Source organism: Sturnira hondurensis, unplaced genomic scaffold, assembly GCF_014824575.4.
Source record: "Sturnira hondurensis isolate 20B ecotype Veracruz unplaced genomic scaffold, ASM1482457v3 Scaffold0003801, whole genome shotgun sequence".
Classification (NCBI taxonomy): Eukaryota; Metazoa; Chordata; class Mammalia; order Chiroptera; family Phyllostomidae; genus Sturnira; species Sturnira hondurensis.
In genome coordinates, this window is record NW_028076432.1 from 1,218,628 (window position 1) to 1,238,909 (window position 20,282).

General features: G+C 32.9%; 1 protein-coding gene across 7 annotated transcripts in view; it reads left to right on the forward strand.

Moving 5' to 3' along the window:
* Window positions 1-20,282, forward strand: part of PPP1R12A (protein phosphatase 1 regulatory subunit 12A) — a 141,498-nt gene that overhangs the window by 110,098 nt on the left and 11,118 nt on the right. For 5 of the 7 annotated variants that reach the window (XM_037042818.1, XM_037042814.1, XM_037042813.1 and 2 more), the window contains 9 exons: window positions 183-359; window positions 4,922-5,012; window positions 6,003-6,203; window positions 6,446-6,614; window positions 8,767-8,888; window positions 12,109-12,174; window positions 17,251-17,267; window positions 18,327-18,462; window positions 19,572-19,676. In XM_037042818.1, the coding sequence (XP_036898713.1) occupies window positions 183-359; window positions 4,922-5,012; window positions 6,003-6,203; window positions 6,446-6,614; window positions 8,767-8,888; window positions 12,109-12,174; window positions 17,251-17,267; window positions 18,327-18,462; window positions 19,572-19,676 (1,084 nt within the window). The remainder of the gene's footprint in view (window positions 1-182; window positions 360-4,921; window positions 5,013-6,002; window positions 6,204-6,445; window positions 6,615-8,766; window positions 8,889-12,108; window positions 12,175-17,250; window positions 17,268-18,326; window positions 18,463-19,571; window positions 19,677-20,282) is intronic. The other 2 variants (XM_037042816.1, XM_037042817.1) reach the window with 1 other exon arrangement.

Below are 20,282 nucleotides of genomic sequence, written 5' to 3' on the forward strand. Positions count from 1 at the left end.
TAAAATATAAATTTCTCTCTGACAGATCTGTTTAACCTTTTTGTTCATAGATGAAACATGTCTTGCCTTGTGTTTTTAAAAAATCCATCCCTGTAATCACACGTTTTCAGCTGCTAGAAAGTGCTTTCATTGTTTAGCTGTTTTCCTTTTCTCTTTTTGTGTTGCTTCTTGTGATGCTATAGTACCTCAAATCGTTTGTGGGCTGAGGATAGTACTGAAAAAGACAAGGACAGTGTTCCTTCGGCAGTGACCATTCCTGTTGCTCCAACTGTTGTAAATGCTGCAGCCTCTACCACAACCCTGACTACAACTACTGCTGGCACTGTCTCCTCCACATCAGAGGTCAGGGAGAGACGCAGGTGTGTAAAGGTCCTCCTAGGACTGCTGCTGTATCTTGCCCAGTGATGAAAGTTGTTTGTTTTGTTTCATTTTTTTAAATCTTGGGAAGTTGGTGACCATCTCTCCAGTAGGTTAATAAATAAAATGTAAATTGATACAGTTAGCCATTGTTACCATTCAGACTTGATAACCCATCTCGAACAGTATTGTTTTTGTTTAAAGGCAGTAAGCCAGACCATTGTCTTCTTATTTGGCCATCTTTTTTTAATGGTTGGTTTAATTCAAAGTGTTTTTATTATGAAGATCTAAACACACGTGGTCACACTCAATGGAAAACTAGATTCAGCATAACAAAAACAGGTTTTTTCATTCTATACATTATTAAATCTGATGGATAATTAAGCTGTTTTGTTATTTTTGAGAATTTCCTTTTAAGACACTCTTGATGAAAAAAGGCTTCTCTCGTACATACATATAAGCCAAATAATTTTAACTATGTTGAGTTCACTCATTTAGTTTTTTAGTTGTAGTATATAGAAGGTACTTGATAATTAAATTTTTTTAATAGTCTATGAATTTATTTTGTGGGCTGCTGTCAGCGGTACGGAATCATAGATGTAGAAAGGAACTTACCTATTATCTTGTGTGATGTACCCAGTTTACGGAAGGAAACTGAGGCCCAGAGATATTAAGTGACTTTTCCACTCTGATATAGTTAGTGTGAGAGGTAAGGCCATGCCAAGATTACAGAGGACTCAGTGCAGTTTTCCTGCTATATCATTCTCAGTCCCTGGCTTTGAATTTTGTTTTTCCTCTTGAGAAAGAAGAAAATCTTAAGAAGCTAAATGTAACCTTTTTTATATTTTATTCTTGCAAAATTGAATTAGCTACATAACTGATATTTTCTTTCTAAAATGCTGACCAGGTTAACTTTGTCTTATTTCTGGCATATAGTGTTCATAAATAGACAGTCTTAAACATCCTTTGTCTCTGGTTCCTCACAAAGTGCATCCTTATAGTAAGATCCTTAAGTCACATGTGTGGTGATTATTAAAAAGTAACAAAATGTTGAATTTTTAAATGTAGGTTTCTTTCGATATATTTATATTTCATTTTTATTTTTGTGGTGAAATTTAATACTTATGTAACACCACTACAGATGGCTCAAAGATTGTGATTTGAGGACCAGTATAGGTTGTATCATTCGAATGATCTTTTCTTTATTTTGCCATACGTTTAAAGTCAGTTTTAGGTTTTTGAAGTGTTCTTTATAAAATCATACAGCCAACATAAATCAGAGGAGCATAGGCATCCATCATTCTCTTATAGTGAAATAAATTGGAGAGTTTTGCTTTTGTGGGGAGGTAGGGTGGGAGGTAGTAAAGTGGCAAAATGGTCAGGGGTCCTTGGTTTTTTATTCCTTCCTCTGCCTTAACCCTGAAGTTAGAATTCTCTCCAGATCAGGATTTTTTCTATAAAATGAGGTGTTTGATTTGTATCATTTTTAACTCCCAGAATTCTTTTAACCCTAGTAGTCTATGCTTTTAATATTTTTTCAGTGATAATTGAGGTCTAAGGAATGTCTCCCAGAATCATATGTTGTTTCAAAACAAATTATGATTCTTAACCTCAGATTTTTTCATTTTTTATATTGTAGAAAGTTTAGTTTCAGCTTTTTAGAATTAATTCTAAAAGACATCCAAGATTGAGAATTAAATATGTGGAGTTACTCTAAGGGCAGAGCAGGTCCTAATAAACAAAATGTGCCTATTGACATTTTTCCTGGTCTCTTACAGAAAATTTGTTTGTCTTACCTTGTTTCAGTGATGTTTGCAGTAATATTAATGTGTGTTTTGTTTCACGTCAGATATTTGCTTGCAATTTTGAATACATTGTTGGCCTCTTTTGTTCGTCTTTTAATTAAAATTCATTAGTTTTTTTTTTCAAAATGTATATGGCTGTACAGTTGCCTCTAAAATATATAGATGATAATTTAATATATTGTGGCTGAACAAAATTCATTTAACACATTTATGCTATTTTAGGTACAGTTATATATATGTACTTGTGGATATTATGTAAAGTTACCATACATGCTATTAAATTGCATCATGTTAAAGAATTTTCCTGTTTTTATTGACCAGGATTGGGTGAGGAGTTCTGTTTTTGTTAGCTAAGATTTCCAGTGTATTAACTTAAAGGGAGTGTAGTAGGGAGTAGATTGATATAGATATAGATGTAGATATATAAATAGATACATAGATATATATGGAATAATTGCATTTATTGGGAGAAATCTTTAAAATAACAACTTTTGGGTTGTCCAGAAAATCATAGCAATATAAGACAACTGGGGAGTAAACTTATATTACCCTAGGTAGTTATATGAAAGAGATCCTGTCTGACAGACAGTATGACATAGTAATTATTAAAGCAGTGATGAAGTTTGATTCGTATATTTTGTCTTTTTTATGATTAGCTCTTTGTAATTAAAAATACGTAAAATATATGAATCATTTTTCTTATCTACATCTATTTTTAGAGGCCTGCTCTATATAGGCACTCCAAGGATGGAGAAAGAAACTGAATATCATATGGAAACTACCAAATATAAGAAATGTATGCGTTAGAAATTGATAGACTACAGTTTTATGCTACTTCGGGGCAAATGTTTTATGGGAAATTTAAATGAACAGATTTTACAAGTCTTCTGACCCTCGTTTTTTATCTCCCTAACCCGCATATGTCAAACCAGATAGATTTTTTAACTTTCATGGCATCTTGAAACTTTGAAAATCAATCTTGGCTCCTGGAAGAGAGTGTGGTTGATTAGTGATTTGCCATGGAGTTAAAAGGGCAAGTAGCAATGCACATTTCCTTGTGAACTAAATATGAAAACTTTGACCATATAAATAGTAGGAGTTAGAATTTAGTAGTTCATATTCTTGCTTTTATAGCAGGTCTTGAAATGCTGGAGTGATATGAAACCTTTTCGGGCTGCTATAAACTTTCTTTTTAAGTTTTTTTTATTTTTTAAGATTTTATCCATTTTCAGAGAGGGGAAGGGAGGGAGAAAAGGAGAGAAACATCAGTGTGTGGGTGCCTCTTGTGTGCCCCACACCAGAGTCCTGGCCTGCAGCCCAGGCATGTACCTTGACTAGAATCAAACAGGTAACTCCCTGGTTCACAGGCTGACACTCAGTCCACTGAGCCACACCAGCCAGGGCAAGCTGCTATAAACTTTTGTTTAACCAGATTTGCTATGTCATCTAGGTTTCATCTCCTTTTACTATTTTCTTCTTATCTAGTAGAAATCCAAAAAGCAATAAATTGCATAGGACCAGTTGGTGCATAAATAAGTGTTAAATGAATGGATGAAAGGAATAGCCATTGGACCATATTTTCCAAGCTGATGTCTCTTGGAGCACTTTTCCACATTTTATAGGTGTACCACCAAAGGAAAAAAAGATGTATTCCCTACTTAAATGATTTTGAGAAATGCTGGATTAAATTAGCTTCTTCCCTCAGTACTTCTCAGACCCTTGAATATATTGTGATTTTTCTGGAGACGCATTAGGATGTATAGAATTTTCAAAATTAAAATACGAATATCGACAAGCCCTTCATCATATTCCAAAATTGTTTCTTAATAACAAGTTTATTGGTCATTCTCTTTCTTCTTGTATATTACTTGTTTTGTATTACTGGTAATTACTTGAAAAGTCATTAGCATTTTTATAAAAATAAGAAATATCTGTTATATTTCAATAAAAAACTTAAAACTCTAGAGAGTTAATGGACAGGCATAGTGAAAATTACAAGACAGAGCCCTACAAGACATAAAAAACTCAAGTAATTCTGATCATTGCAGGGAAGTTTTCTTTTGCATTACAAAGCTCTGTCTCACCTTGGATTTTTCAACCCTTTAATTATTTAACTCTTGACATAGATTTCATGCCTTTGAAATTATGCATATCCTAAGACAGGATGGAACATAGGTTTAGATTTATAAGATGAAATTTAATGAAGATAAATTACCCAAGAGTAATGCTGATTAAAGCAGTTCATGTATAAAACCACTTGAATTTTTTGAGAACTCATAATGTGAACAAGATATGCTATCTGCCAAAGGCAGCATTAATAAGTGCACGGTGACACAAACGCAGGGAGCACGGCTTCCTCTCTAGTCATCCAGTATCCTGAATGCTACATTCGGTCCGGTCATTTTACCCTAAAGACACAGACAGTCTAGAGTTTAGCCAGATAACTTCACATATGATCTAGGAAGGTTTTGCAGGGAATCCAAAAGGGAATAATGTGGAATGACATTATATAGTTTTGTATTTAAAAAAAAACCAACTATAGTTGGGAAGAATTTGAAAAATGCTATGTTAGTATGATTAGTTCTATTTAATCTAAAAAAATTATCAGGTTGAATTTAGAGTAGATGTAACCATTTTCTGAAGACTCTTTTTCTTAAAATCTATTAAAATTCTAAACTTGTATGTATTGCCCACATTCTTATGTAATAACATTCACAGAAGTTGCATCTCCAAGTAACAATTACTATATATTACTGTAGATCATACCTCACTCCTGTTAGAGATGAAGAGTCTGAATCCCAAAGAAAAGCAAGATCTCGACAAGCAAGACAGTCTAGAAGATCAACACAGGTATATTTATAATGTGTATAATATATGAAACTTCAAAATAAATTACTTTTTCTTTTCACTTTTCTATGAATACATTCATGTCAGTATAAATGTGAGTAAATCATTAATGATAAAAATTGCTTTCATACTCCTCCCATATTTTTTTTATATGAATACACTGTTACTGTTATATTTCATTTAATTAGCATATGCCTTGTACCTCCTTGAGCATGTTTTATGCCAAATATGGTATCTGGCACAGATTATTTGATAAGTCTTAAAATGAATTAATTATATATAATATCTAATAATTATGAAAGAATTCCATGAATATTTGGAGTTAGGGGAAATAAATCTGTTAGGTTTATCAAATAGTTACTGTGCAGGTATGAGAAAAATGTCACTCAGTAGTTATCATCTCATTACCTCCTCCTCGATGTAGCATTTATATCACATGCATCCCTCTGTGTTTTTCCTTTCCTCCAATTTGGCACAAAAGTCCCGCTTCAGCTGTTTGATCCTTACCATTACTAGCATATCAAGCTAGATAAAACTATTTGCTAGAATCTTAACATTATCATTTTTTCTGTCTTTGTACCTTCTTGAAATCCAACCTGTTCTTCAGGGCTTAACCTTCAAAATTATCTCCTTATTGAAATCTGTGTGTGCATATACATATATAAAAACATAAATACATACAAATGTAATACAGAAACAATGCATTTTTGGCTTTTGCTGAACCTTTTGGGAATGTTTACATTCATATGGTATTTCTCTCATCTCCTATGCTATTTCATTAATTCTTTAAATATAGAGATAATTTCTTACACATTCCCTTCGTAGAATGAATGGGTGTTGCTAGGTAGAAATTGTTTCGGTTTTCAGACCAATTCCAAACATGTATATTTGACTTTCAGTACCTTCACATTTCCTTTATCTGCTTATAAAATATTGCTTTCTAAACAAACTTTACTGCCTCTCATAATTAAATTTATCTTTTTTTGTTTGCAGGGGGTAACACTGACCGATCTTCAGGAAGCTGAAAAAACAATAGGAAGAAGTCGTTCTACGCGAACCAGAGAACAAGAAAATGAAGAAAAAGAAAAAGAAGAAAAAGAAAAACAGGATAAAGAGAAGCAAGAGGAAAAAAAGGAGTCAGAAACATCTAGAGAAGATGAATATAAGCAAAAGTACTCCAGAACATACGACGAGGTAATACTATACAATGACGCTGCTGGGTCAAACGGTAGGAATAATTCTTGTGATTCTAAAACCCAAGAGAGATTTCTCTTACCAACAAACCATATACAAAATACTCCTAAAAGTTTTAATTAGAAACCTGAATTATTTTGACATGAATAGAACATCACTTTTCCACTGAAGTGAATTTAAGTGTTCTGTGTGTTTTTAACTATATAATATTTCAGATGGATTTTAAATCTAATATTTCACAGACTTACCAGCGTTACAGATCCGTATCAACTTCAAGTTCAACCACTCCATCTTCTTCACTTTCTACCATGAGCAGTTCACTGTATGCTTCCAGTCAACTAAACAGGCCAAATAGTCTTGTGGGTATTACTTCTGCTTATTCAAGAGGATTAACAAAAGAAAATGAAAGAGGTAAGAAAACCAAATTTTGAAAACACCTTGTTCCCTTCAAATACTCCTTTGTATTGTTACTTCCTAATTAACATTTCAACAGAAAAGAAGTAGCATTCTAAACTGGGAGTCATTCTACTTAAGTGATAAGATGATTGAGAATGAGAGAAGTAGAAAATGAAGAAAGGAAATTATATAAACTGGCATTAAATACATGTGTTTTTATAACCCAAAGTGTCCTAAAAATCTTTATGTCTACTAATATAGAAAAGTTAGTATACAAGAACTGATGGAGCAGTTTGTTAGTGTTTTAAGTTATTTTTTGCCTGTTTTGTTCGTATCTTTTACACTTTTGGTGGAATTGTTTTAAACTAAATCACTTAACACATGTAATGTCTTTGCTAAAACAAAATTGTTTTTACACTTTTTTCTTGAAAAATGGATATTTTTTCAGCTATATTGGCATACTGGTGCTATTAACATTTCCTGTTATTTCATATAAACTCTGTAATTTAAATTCTAATTGATTTCTGTTGTAAATCAGAGATGGGTACTAAATAAAATTATTTCTTATTACAGACATTTTATGTTTTAAAAGCAAATTCTCATAGCTTTAGTCATGATAATAGCAATAATAATCACATAGGGTAGACTTCAGAAAATTAAGTTTTTCCTGATCTCCAGCTGCTTTTCTTTTGTTGGTCATTGAGATGTTTTAGTTCTTTAATCCATTAGGTTGAGAGGTCCACATAATGTTTATAAAAATTTTGAGCCAATATTTAAAAGTATGAATATTTGCATAATAGTTCAGATTTCAGTCTTCTGTTGAATAATTGGAAGACTTGGCATCACATGTCACCAATTGTCTAGAGCCCAGTAGTAGCAGCCCCCACCCCCTTGGAATGGTGCCCTCCTGGCCTATTTGATATATTTTTATTATGTTGCCATTTAAAGGCATTGTAGTTTGAGGTCTTTGCTATAAACTGATTCCAAAAATAACTTTAAAAACTTTTTAAAGTATTGTCTAGAGCCCAGTAGTAGCAGCCCCCACCCCCTTGGGCCCTCCTGGCCTATTTGATATATTTTTATTATGTTGCCATTTAAAGGCATTGTAGTTTGAGGTCTTTGCTATAAACTGATTCCAAAAATAACTTTAAAAACCCCTCTAAATACTATAATTTAGGCCTATCTTTTGCTGTGACTCTTCACTAATGATAGATACAAAGAGACTTTTAGAAATCATTGCTTTGTTCCACATGTATTTACCTCTTAAAGCACATTCAAAGGCCATAATCTTCTAATACATATGTTCGAAGCCTTTTTAATTACTTCAGGAAGGAAACCGATTTTAAGACCAATATTTTTCACATTGATTTTTTTTTAATGAAAGATAAATATTTTTTCCAGGAAAAAAAAGGATTTGCTCTTACATGGTATAGAAATGAAGTTACTGCCGTATTTATCTTGCTGAATAATATCTATCTTGTTGAACAAGGAATGAATAGTAGAAGCATCAAGTGATACGATGCGTACTAGCTACTGCATCATTAAGAAATGGTTGTTTGCTTGTTTTCTTGCAGTGTTAACTTTAGGTATAGTAACTAGCTCCTTATCAGATATTAATTAATAAGTAGGACCTCATTCTCTTCTTAGGGCTTATTTTTGTTCAGCAAATATTAAGTGTATCTTTTGAGCAACATTTTTGTTTTAAGCAGTAGGAAAATGAAGTAATTAAAATCCTTGTCTTGATCTTCAAGAAAGTATCTGATGAGAGATACAAATACATGTTTAAACCAAGTGTTACAGAAGCACAGAGGAGCAAAATTTGATAATGATTAGGAAAATTTTTCAAATATTTTATTTATTTATTTTTAGAGGAAGGGGAAGGGAAGGAGAAAGAGTGGGAGAGAAACATTAGTGTGTGGTTGCCTCTCATGTGTCCCCTACTGGGAACCTGGCCTGCAACCCAGGCATGTGCCCTGGACTGGGAATCAAACCAACAACCCTTTGCTTAGCAGGCCCGCACTCAATCCACTGAGCTACACCAGCCAGGTGATTAGGAAATTTTAGAAGGCTTCACAAAGGAGGCTGACTTAGAACTGTCTTTACATTTGCCTTGCAAAATACTGTCAAGATACATTGCTACCATGTGGTGCATTGTAATCCTTAACAGAAGGAGAAAAGAGAGAAGAGGAGAAAGAAGGAGAAGATAAATCACAACCTAAATCAATCAGAGAACGTCGGCGACCAAGAGAGAAAAGAAGATCTACTGGAGTTTCATTTTGGACACAAGATGTGAGACCCTATTAAAATACAACTCCTTGATAGTATGCTTCTTTTCAGAAGTACATACTAATAATTTCTTATATGCCTCAGATTATATACTCTTTAGATCATCACTATGTGTTTTTAAGCCAAGTTATGAAATAGGAAAAGCTCTTTTATAAGGGATAGTTAACAACTACTTAGAGTTTTGGTATTACTTAAAAGCAGGATTTCTTTTGGAATAAAAATAAAAATAATAATAATAATAATAATAGCAGCTTCAGGTCACCATATGTACACACACACACACACACACACACATATAAGTACTGAACTGCTCTCTTAGAGAGTCTTGAAAGAATCCCATTTTTATGAATATGAATAGAAAATATATGCATAACACTTGTTTTCATCTCCAGTGGTGCTGGATAAAACAGTTCTTACCAAATTAGAGCAGTTAATCCTATAGAATTTAATTTTTCCCCCTGATTCCTGATCGAATGCCTGGTATTACTCATATACAGAACAAAAAGGAAGTACGGGGTGGCTCTCTTAATGAGAAATTTATACTATTTTAATATAACATACAACAACTATAGTGGACAAACATAATTTGTTTTGTGGTTTGGGGGATTTTTTTTTTACCTCTTGATTTTTTACATTTTTATCTTTTAATAGAGAAAACTTCAACCATACAAAAGTAACAGGAAAGCATAATGACCCACCTTGTGTATTCATTATTTAAGCTAATTCCACACCACTTTCCCAGCTCTCATATTATTATGAAGAAATCTTAGACATATCATTCCATCTGTAAAAATTTCAGTATGTTTTTAACAGATAATGATATCTTTATAAAAATTACTAAAAATAGTAAACACAGTGTTATGTCACATAATGATCACAATACCGTGAGCACCCTTACTGTTAAACACTAAATCCTTAGTATTGAATATCCAGTCTCTGTTAATGTCCAGTTAGTTCATGTATGACATAAATGGTTTGTTGTAGTTTATGCTTTGCTAGTTTGCTTAGCATTCAAATAAGGACCATACATGATGGTTAATTATCTCCTTAAAGATCTCCTTAAAGTCTCTTTCAATCTGTGAGTTTTTCCACCCCTTCCTTTTTTCCCCTTACAATTGTTCTCTAATGAACTGGGCTTTCATCTTCTGACAGTATAGTTTTTTTGTTGTTGTTGTTGTTTTTTAATTTTTATTTATCTTAGAGGAGAAGGGAAGGAGAGAGAGAGAGAGAAATATCAATGTATGGTTGCCTCTCATTCGTCCCCTGCCGGGAATCGGGAACAGGCCTGCAACCCAGGCATGTGCCCTGACTGGGAATCGAACTGCGATCGTGCGGTTGGTTCACAGGCCCATGCTCAATCCACTGAGTTACACCAGCCAGGGGGCAGTATATTTTTTTTATGTTTCCTATTAATTGGTAGTTGCAAGTAGAGAATTGATCAGATTCTGGTTTAATATTCTTTTGGCAAGGCCCTTTTTTTGCTCCATTAGAAAGTACATGATGTGTGGTTGATTTTAATTGACTGCTGGTAACACTTTAATAGTAAATTAAAACCTCACACAGTCTTAGCACCCAGACATAAAACTTATTACTTAAAATAGAACTTATTATTTAAAGTTATTTTATCTTCTTAATAACTAATACATGTTAGGAATTTCATAGGCAAAGCTGTATTTATTACAGTTTAGTATTTATTTTTTCCCCAGTTTTATTCAGAGCAGTTCTCCCTTTGACTCCAGCTTCTGGCATTATAAGGATCCTTCCATTTGGAGGATACTTATGTTAATTTGAGACTGCATTGAATTGTGTTGTCATCAGCCATCAAAGCACAGCTCTCCTTTCCCTTCATAGCCACACCTATATCATACAACATACAAAAAGAACCAGGGGCTGTGTCAAACAGTGGTGGTGTGAAGTGAAGTAGCTTTTTGCTCTAGTATTATTAGTTTTATTAGTTTCCTTTTTTTTTTTAAGTTACTACTTTTCAAGACCTCTGGGCTTTCCCCCACACACACTATTTTTTATTTCCAGTTCCTGTGATCTCCCTTGGAACTGCAATATGTAAAGACAATCAGTTATTGATATGGAATTAAGATATTTATATTAATAAACAATAATAGCAACAGCATTGATTTCTCCTGTTCCCAGCCTGGTGTTCACATATCATTTTTACTAGGCACCAGAAGGACAGCTTGTACAGATTCTCGCTAATCCTTAGAACAATTCTATAAAGTTTTAACTATAGCTCAGAGAAATTTAAAATAAATTTGTACTAAGTCACATAGCTAAAATAGCTATACCATTGTTAAATTAAGATGATCTAGTTTTAAAGCCTGTGGTGTTTAGTTTATATAATGAGCTAAGACGGATATGTTTTCAAATTTTTCTTTTCTTTCAGCCATTTAAGGTTTGTTGAGATGTTGAAGACCATCTGATACAGGGGTGTCAAACTAATTTTCACCAGGGGCCACATCAGCAGTTGCCTTTAAAGGGCTGAATGTAATTTCAACCCCTTAACAGTTAAGAAGTAATTACATTTATACAGTCCTAAAATTATTTTGGCCCTTTGAAGGCAACCACAAGGCTGATGTGGCCCCCAGTGAAAATGAGTTTGACAGTCCTGGTAGTAGGATATTCCCATACTCTGGGATTCTAGGCATTTAACCTGCTGAGACTAATTTTCTATTTGGTGTGCTATAAACTCCCAAGGAATTTCCCAGTGGATAAACTACCTGGACATAATACAGCTGTTGCATAAATTTAGCCAAGATTATGGAATCCAGCTTTTCTTACTTAAAATAACAAATTTTCTATTTTTGCTGCTTCGTTATAATCAAATAGCTAAATAGTACTTATATTGACTATTAAAGTTCATGAAGTATTATTACATTGTAAAATGGACTCTCTTCTTCTTTGTCATGCTAAGCCTCCAGCTTCCTCGCCCCTACTACAAGTATTTCCTAAATCAGGTTGTTACGTAGGTGGTCTTGAATTAGCTGTATGTACTAAACTACTTAGATTATTCAATGCCAACAAATAAGGTTCCTCTGCAGGTTAATGGGGTAGAAAAATTTTGCTTAAAAGTCAGTGTTCCTTTTGATCCATTTCCCTGGTAGGTTTTTTCCAAGGGTCATTTTAAATTAGAAAAGCTCTAAAGTATTTAAATATCAATTATTTGACATTTTTATTAACTTTTCTAAAATAAATTGACAATCTATTTTAGAGTGATGAAAATGAACAAGAACAGCAATCAGATACAGAAGAGGGATCCAATAAGAAAGAAACTCAGGTAAAAACCTTTATTTGTATTTAGAAGTATGCATATGTTTATTGATTGATTTTAGGGGGCACAAAGAGGGGAAACATCAATTTGTTCCACTTACAGATGCGTTTGTTGGTTGCTTCTTATATTCGCCCTGACCAGGGATCGAACCCCCAACCTTAGTGTGTTAGGATGACACTGTAAGGATCTGCGTTACCTGGCCAGGGCGAAGTATGCCTATTTTTGAAGGATTACTTTACTTGTGTTTGTATTTATTCATGCAAGATGGTTACTATGCATTGTATCTGCATGCTGGGGATGGACTCATCAGTGGTTTGCTGGGATCAGGGGTGGAAGGACTGGAAAGGGATCTTTTGCCTTATACACAAAGAATTTTTTTTAAGATTTTATTTATTTATCTTTAGAGAGGAAGGGAAGGAGAGAAGGAGAGAAATATCAATGTATGGTTGCCTCTCATGAGTCCCCTGCTGGGAACTGGCCTGCAACCCAGGCATGTGCCTTGACTGGGAATCGAACCGTGATCATGTGGTTCGCAGGCCCGCACTCAATCCACTGAGCTACACCAGCCAGGGCATACACAAAGAATATTTTAGAGACAGTGAAAATGTTCTGAATCTTGATTATAGTGGTGGATTTATGGATAACACAACTGTCAAAACTAATCAAACCGTATACACAAATGGATCTAGTTTCTTGTATGTAAGTTAATCTTCAAAGTTGGAAAGTAAAACAAACAAACAAACAAAACAATACCCTTGACCAAAGAAAAATATCTAAAGAATATCCAGAAGGAGTGGATCCCTTTCCAGACCCAGATTTTAGTTTTAGAAATATCAGAGTCATGTTCTGGAAAAGGCTATAGGACATTTTAATTTTCTTCAGGTTTGTTTAGAAATTTAGTATCTCTAAAGGACTTTTACATTCATTATTACAACTGATCTTTCCAACAGTCTTCTGAAAAGGGCAGTTTTTTTCTCAGTACAGATAAAGAAATTAAGACAAGTTTGAAAGACTCGAGGTGACATAGCTAGCAAGTGGTGAAAGTTTTGCAGCTAGTTCCCTCCCCCAGGTTCTCTGTTGTTCGGCTGCAGAGAGCTGGCGTACTTTAAAGAACTCTATTCACACAGGTGTAGAACTATGCAACATGATCTAATCTTACAAACTCAGCCCTTTCTAGCCTGAAATGTCACTCTGGTCATATCATCCTCATTTTTACTTGGAGTTTCTAAATAGAACTGTTAAAATTTCTTTTGGTCAGCAAGGATCTATAATGTAAAGTGACCAGAAGTTGTTTACTTGTGATTGTAAATATATTTTTAGGGCCAGGTTCACCTATTTTGTCCCAAAGGATACTTTCATCTTTATGTGGCATGACAGACAGTAAGAAATTAATTATTTCGAAAGGTAAATTATTTTCAGGGCTAAAGTTTGGTCACTTAAACCCTTTGCCTATCAATTCTCAGTACTCCCCCAGTTTACCTATGTCTTTCTTTATTATATGCTGTAAACTTGTCCATCATCTTTGTTTACCAGTGGTACCCTATGAATTCCCACCTTTCAAGGAAAAACAATGGACAGGTAGACAAGAGAGAAGAATTTAGTGCACTATCCGCATCTGACACTTCTCACTGCCTTGTCACACACAGATCTCATGTCCCACCAGACTGGGATAAGAGGGAAAAGATATTCTGGCTTTCAGAGTTGTGACTTTTAAATACGCTGATACATGTTGTGTTTAAGTTTTTTAAGTTTTACTGTTAAAATTATACATGAGATACAGTAAGGTTGAATCCATTGTTTCAAAAAAGATTTTTAGTTCCAGACTATTTAAACAGTTTTTATCCATTTTAAATAGAAGATTGTTTAGATCTTGCTTTGTGCTACCATTCTTTCTGTTACAAGTAACAGAAAACACAACTCAAAGTTGATTAAACAAAGAATTTATTGCACTCCAGTTACATAACCCTCTATGTTGGCTTCATCCTCAGGCTGGTTTATCTCACAGGCCTGGGATTATAATAATCCACCCAGGCTGTAGGAGACCTAATGTGGCTACATACCATCTCACTTAACCCCAAAGACTGCTATACCATGAGGAAAGGAGGAAGGAAATTAAGACACACCTGCAGTGTCTTTTGCACTAGATTAGGAAAGTACTTCTACCAAATAAGTGTGCTACTCTCTTTGAAAATTTGTAGGGTGAGCCTTTCTTTATGTTTCTATGAAAAATTATGAGCCGCAAAATTCTTCTGTGCATTTTCTTAAGTAGTGTTATCATCACCTCAAAAGTATATTTGATAACAAAACTGAAGTTATGGAATCTAAGTTTAACCACTTTGAAAAATGGTTTTTTGGCATGTACTTTTTCTTCAAAGGTTAATATTATGTAAGATGATGAAAGGTTCTTGAAAATTCTGAACTGTATATGAAACTCAAGCGGTCTGCCTTCAGGATATAAGTTTAAAGAAAATTGATAAATTTTATCACAGAAAATTTGAATTTATTATAATATTATTGCAAAAACAGGTTCTGTAGCTTGGGTTATTATGATTTGCTTTCATTAAACTACTGGATGGTAAAGCTTTAACATGCAAAGGACATTAGTAACCAAGAATTTAAATATAACACTAAGGAAAGAAACCATAAATAACAGACGAACAAATTTGATTATTTAAATATATGAAGCTTTAAGATGGCAGAAAAGATACCTTTAATTGAGTTGAGACCCTTGTTTGCTCTGTTAAAAGTAAAGATTCGTAGATTTTTTCCTAACATTTAAAAGATTGATATTTATACTATGTGAAAAATAAATGGGGGTATAATACGTTAAATTGATAAATTTACAAAAGAAATACAAATGGCCGATAAGCTTGAAAATGCACGTAATCTCATTAATAAAGACATAGTACCAAAAGAAAATGAAATTGACAAAGGTTAATAATGCCTGTATTTGGCGTGATAAGTTTTAAAACAGGCATTCTCATGTAAGATTTGGGGACTGTCATAAATTCATACTTTCTGGAGATCAGTGTAACATTACAAATCAGAAGCCTTGCCAAAAAGTTCATGCCAGTTAACTTAGCAATTCCACTTGCAGAATTTATTTCCAAGGAAATGACTGGAGTACATAAAAATAAATCTACACAGTATTCATAGCAACAAGACTCATAAAGCAAAACACTGAAAATATCTTTAAATATCTATTGGTAGGTAATAGATGAAATAAAATGTATTTGCATAGATAGATATTTTGTGTTCACCTGGATATATGTGTATAAAAAAAGGTTAACTCTAGAGGATTTGAGGAATGGGGAATTATAGAGAAACTTTTTATATCGCAGTGCTTTTGTATGTGTATGGTACTGTAATAAAAAATTTAAAGGATATTTTTATTTTGGAAAAGAATTTTGAAACACAAGGAGCAAAGACATTATGCTAAGTGAAATAAACCAGTCACAAAAAGGCATACTGTTTGAGACCCCTTATATAAAGTATCTAAAGTATTCGGATTCATAGAAACAAAGTAAAGTGGTGGTTTCTGGGGACTGGGATAGGTGGGTATATTGAGTTGTTCAGTGGGTGTAGAATTTCAGTTTTGCTAGAAGAAAAAGTTGCAGAGATCTGTTGTACACGTTGGGAATATAGTTAAGTTAACACTACTGACATAAACTCTTAAAAAGTGATTTAGATAGTACATTTTATGTTTTTTACCACAATTTAAATATTTTTTTAAAAACAGTGATAACACCATGATTTTTTAAAGACAGACATAAAATGTGGGTGATTTTGGTGACTGCGTAGAGTTTTTATTCATAAAGTTTAAGTCAGTGAACCAGAGTATAGACTGATGTAGGATGTGATGTTTTTGTTTAATGTATACACATTTTGTTTTATGTACGAACATTTTCCTGAATTTGAATATCTTTTGTTTGTTTCTGTACTTTTTAAAATTGAGATAAAATTAACATGATGTTTTTAATTTCAGGTTTACAGAATGTGATTTGATATTTGTGTATGTTGAAAAGTGATCACCACAATAAGTCTAGTTAACATCCATCACCATGCATTGTTACAGTGTGTGTGTGTGTGGCGGAAACTTTCAAGATCTACCAACCCTCTTATGAATTTGAATATTTAAAGAGTTAAATTTTAACTTCAAAATTGTTAATTGCTATAAAACTAAAGAAAAAATCAATAAAATAAAACATTATATCCAAGAATAGAACACAAGTGCAAAATTAGTTTTGCATAAGAAATTTAAATAGATTTTAGTAAGACATTTTTAGTCTGAATTACCAGCCTCAAAGGAACCCAGTAGTGTTACAGAGTATGTGAAGATAAATACAGTGGAAAACTAAAAATACCTAAATTCAGGAATTTAACACACCATGTCTGAAGGGTTGTCTTCCTGAAAATTATTGATTCAGTGAGTGTCCTATTAACTATTTCATGACTTAGATAAGAGTTATTGGAACTTCAGTAGAGCATACCACTAGCTTGGGAAAATTTAAAGTAATCATAATTTTCCGTCCCCTAATTTCTAAACTTTGAAGGCTGGATAGCTGGGTTTTCAAGAAAGTAAATTTTAAGCAAAATATGTGTATACTCTTATATATAAAATACCTTAGGTGTTCATTTGTCTCATCTTATTGCCTCAAAAATAGAAAAATAAGAAAACTAGTTGCTTTGAATTGGCACATAGTAAGCTTGACGTTTTTAAATATAAACATGTTACTTTTCTCCTGCTAAGTTGGTATAAGTAATGGATTATGTGTTTTAGTCTCTATTTTTTTCTAAATAAAAAAATAATGTATGATGGCATTTGTAGGAATTCAAAAAAGATGACCAAAAATTGCCAAAAGTAATTATGTGGTATTGTGCATATAAAAATACAGAGTGACTGTTTTCTATAACTTCTAAGAACATCCATGTTAAAGTTAAAACATAAGTAAACGTAACAGATGTTACTTTAATAATGTGAAAGTGGTATTAATGTTGTGTTAAATTTACTCAGTCAATAAGTTGCTTTAATGAAGTATAAAAATTTAGTATGCCCACATTTGTTTTTCTTTTTTTTTCTAGACGGATTCCATTTCTAGGTATGTTTTACCTTTTTCACTACTCTCTCCTTTTTATTCTTCCTAAAACCATATGGCTAGATATTTGTAGACTTTGTATGTTGATGAAATATTTTGAGTAATAAAAATCTATTGATACTTATATGACCTAGTAACACTTTACTGGTTTTCTTTGTCATTGGCTTTACTTCTAGTTCAGTAGGCATAGTACATCATGATTTTTCTTAAATGTTTAGAACAGTACAACTTTCAAGTTTTCCTAAGCTTCCTAAGTTACTTCAGCAATGACTATGTCATTATTAACATCACAGGTTGATGTAACCCACCAGAAATTTATTTCATTGGGTTCAGACTCTTATTCTCTCTTATCTGCTTTAAATTAAAGAAGGTCAATGAAAATACTAAGTGTCATCTAGCTCAACATTGTTGATCTTTTTAGAGAACGTCCTTGAATCTAATCTCCATTCCATTTCTCTTACCCATAATTGTTATCCAAAGCCGTGTAAAACCAGGAATAACTATTTATGTGCTGTTGATTGTGTTGAGTTGAAATGTAGAGGCAGTAGCATTTATTAGAAAATGTAACCTGAACTCAGAACCAAATAAGAGAATTCTCATTTACAAATGAGGTATGTTCTTCTTCTTTAGGACAAAGCCATTCATTATCTGTCCATCACTTCAGATACACTATAGTTAATTGGTCAAATTAAAAATTTTACTAACTTAAAGCACAATTATACACAAGTTTTAAAAAATGCTACCAATGAAACTATAATACACCATCATATAAGCCATGTTTTGATTTCAGAGATGTTAAAATGTGGGAAAAAATTACAATTTAAAAATTTTGAAAACATTTATCATGTCAAACCAGTTTTGATTTTTAGATACAGAAATAGTCAATCCTTTTCTCAAATAATGGAAATTAATAGCATTAAAAATAACTTCCCACTTATTTATTATAATAGTTGATTAGATAATAGGTAAGGGAGAATGTTACCTACTATATACTAGGATGCATGTTAATGTAAGTTGTGAAAGCCTGTAATAAAGATTTTTACTTAAATTCATCTTTCAAAGGTATGAAACCAGTTCCACATCAACTAGTGATCGGTACGATTCCTTGCTGGGTCGCTCTGGATCGTACAGTTACTTAGAAGAAAGAAAACCTTACAGTAGCAGGCTAGAAAAAGATGACTCAACTGACTTTAAAAAGGTACTTGGGTTATTTAGTAAAGTTTAATTTGAAATAATCTGTTTGTTGAGATATATGTGTTATGATATGCTTAGAAACTCATAATGAAATCAGCATCTTAAGATATCTTACTCTGATTTTTAATTTGGAGCAATTAATGGTAAGTGGAATATAAATAGCTGTTCATTTGTTTGTTGTTTAAAGGAAAGGGGAAAATACCCAGGGCTTTATTTCACATTTAAGTGTGTCAGACTGTTACTATGATACTGTGATAAAGCTGAAAAGAGACATTGGGGCAGGGTGCACATCTGTGTGTTTGTATGCATATGTACACAAGCACGCATGCACACTTCTTTATTTGTTACTAGGAAACAAATAAACTGAGAACATGGGGAAGCTATTCACGAGTTTTTAATGTATGAGATGAAGGTATTAATAGAATAGTTGGTATATGAAAATTGAGATTGTCATTTTGAAACGTTAACTCCTGCTGCTCTATACAAAACAGATGAGATGGAAGTCAGGAAAATAATTCTAGCATTAGCATAGTTTAGATAAGAGATAATTATAGTCATTTATCATGGTTGTGGTAGAGATGAGGGAAAAAGAAGTAGTAAATTCAGGTGTTATGAAAGGGTTCAAGAAATATTTCACTTGCCTTTTAACTTTAGTAAAAATAATACAAGTGTAATGATAAATGCAACTGATATTCTCTCTCTCAGTGTCAGGAATTTAAGGGGCATGATAGAAAAGCTTATAGACCACAAATAAAGATCACAGGGTCTCCTTAGCTCCAGCTATCATTACTATGCAGATATGTGGTCCCTCTCTAACAGAAAACTGAATTTTTTAATGGAAACTTTTCAGTAATATTTTTCAGCAACATCTTAAATTTTAAATACCGGCACTAATTTTTAAGAGTCTATGCAGGACAAACCCACCTGTATAATGAAAATTTTCTGCATTGCAACCAGAAAGCATTAAAACATATTTTAACATATCTTTTAATAACTCATGTTAGTTAACATTAATCTTTCTACACAAGTTTTAATATTGCAAAGTATTAATAGGAAATCTTAATAAAATATTTGGAGAGCAGAAAATAATTTGTTCTTCCCTTATCTTTATAGCTTTATGAACAAATTCTAGCTGAAAATGAAAAGCTGAAAGCACAGCTACATGATACAAATATGGAACTGACAGATCTTAAATTGCAATTGGAAAAGGCTACCCAGGTTTGAACCTTTCTTTCTTTGTTACTCTAAAGGTGATGGTTGTGATTTGTTCTATCTGAAAGGTCGCACTGAAATGTCCTCTAGTATTCTCACCATAAGTTTGGTTACTAACAATAGCTTATTTATTAGCCAGAAAGAGAGCACGTGATGTAGTTTATTGATAATTTCTTCTACTTTTCTCTAAAGTGAATTAAGAATATAGAAGTGTAGCCTCATAATGGAAAGTCTAAATATTTTAAGCCATTTAATACCTATGTTCTAATCCGTGAAGGATTTAAGTGCTTATTTCCAGCATACCAAGTGTAGCAAGGTAGTAAAAGCATTTATAGGGAATCTCCTTAAAGTTACAGAATTTCTTTATGATAATTTTTATTCATTCTGAGTATTTTTTATTTTAAAAAAAATAGGCAATTCAATACAATAATGCTGGAGGAACATAATTTTAATTGTAACTTATTTTGTCTTCCTTCTGTGCAGTAGCCTAGATGAGACTATTTTAGACAAGGAAATTGGAATAGCCAAGCAGAACTCACAGCCTTGTTCATTTGATCTAGGATGTACATGATCTAGGAGTTGTTTCCCAAGCACCTTTTCCATGGAGCACGA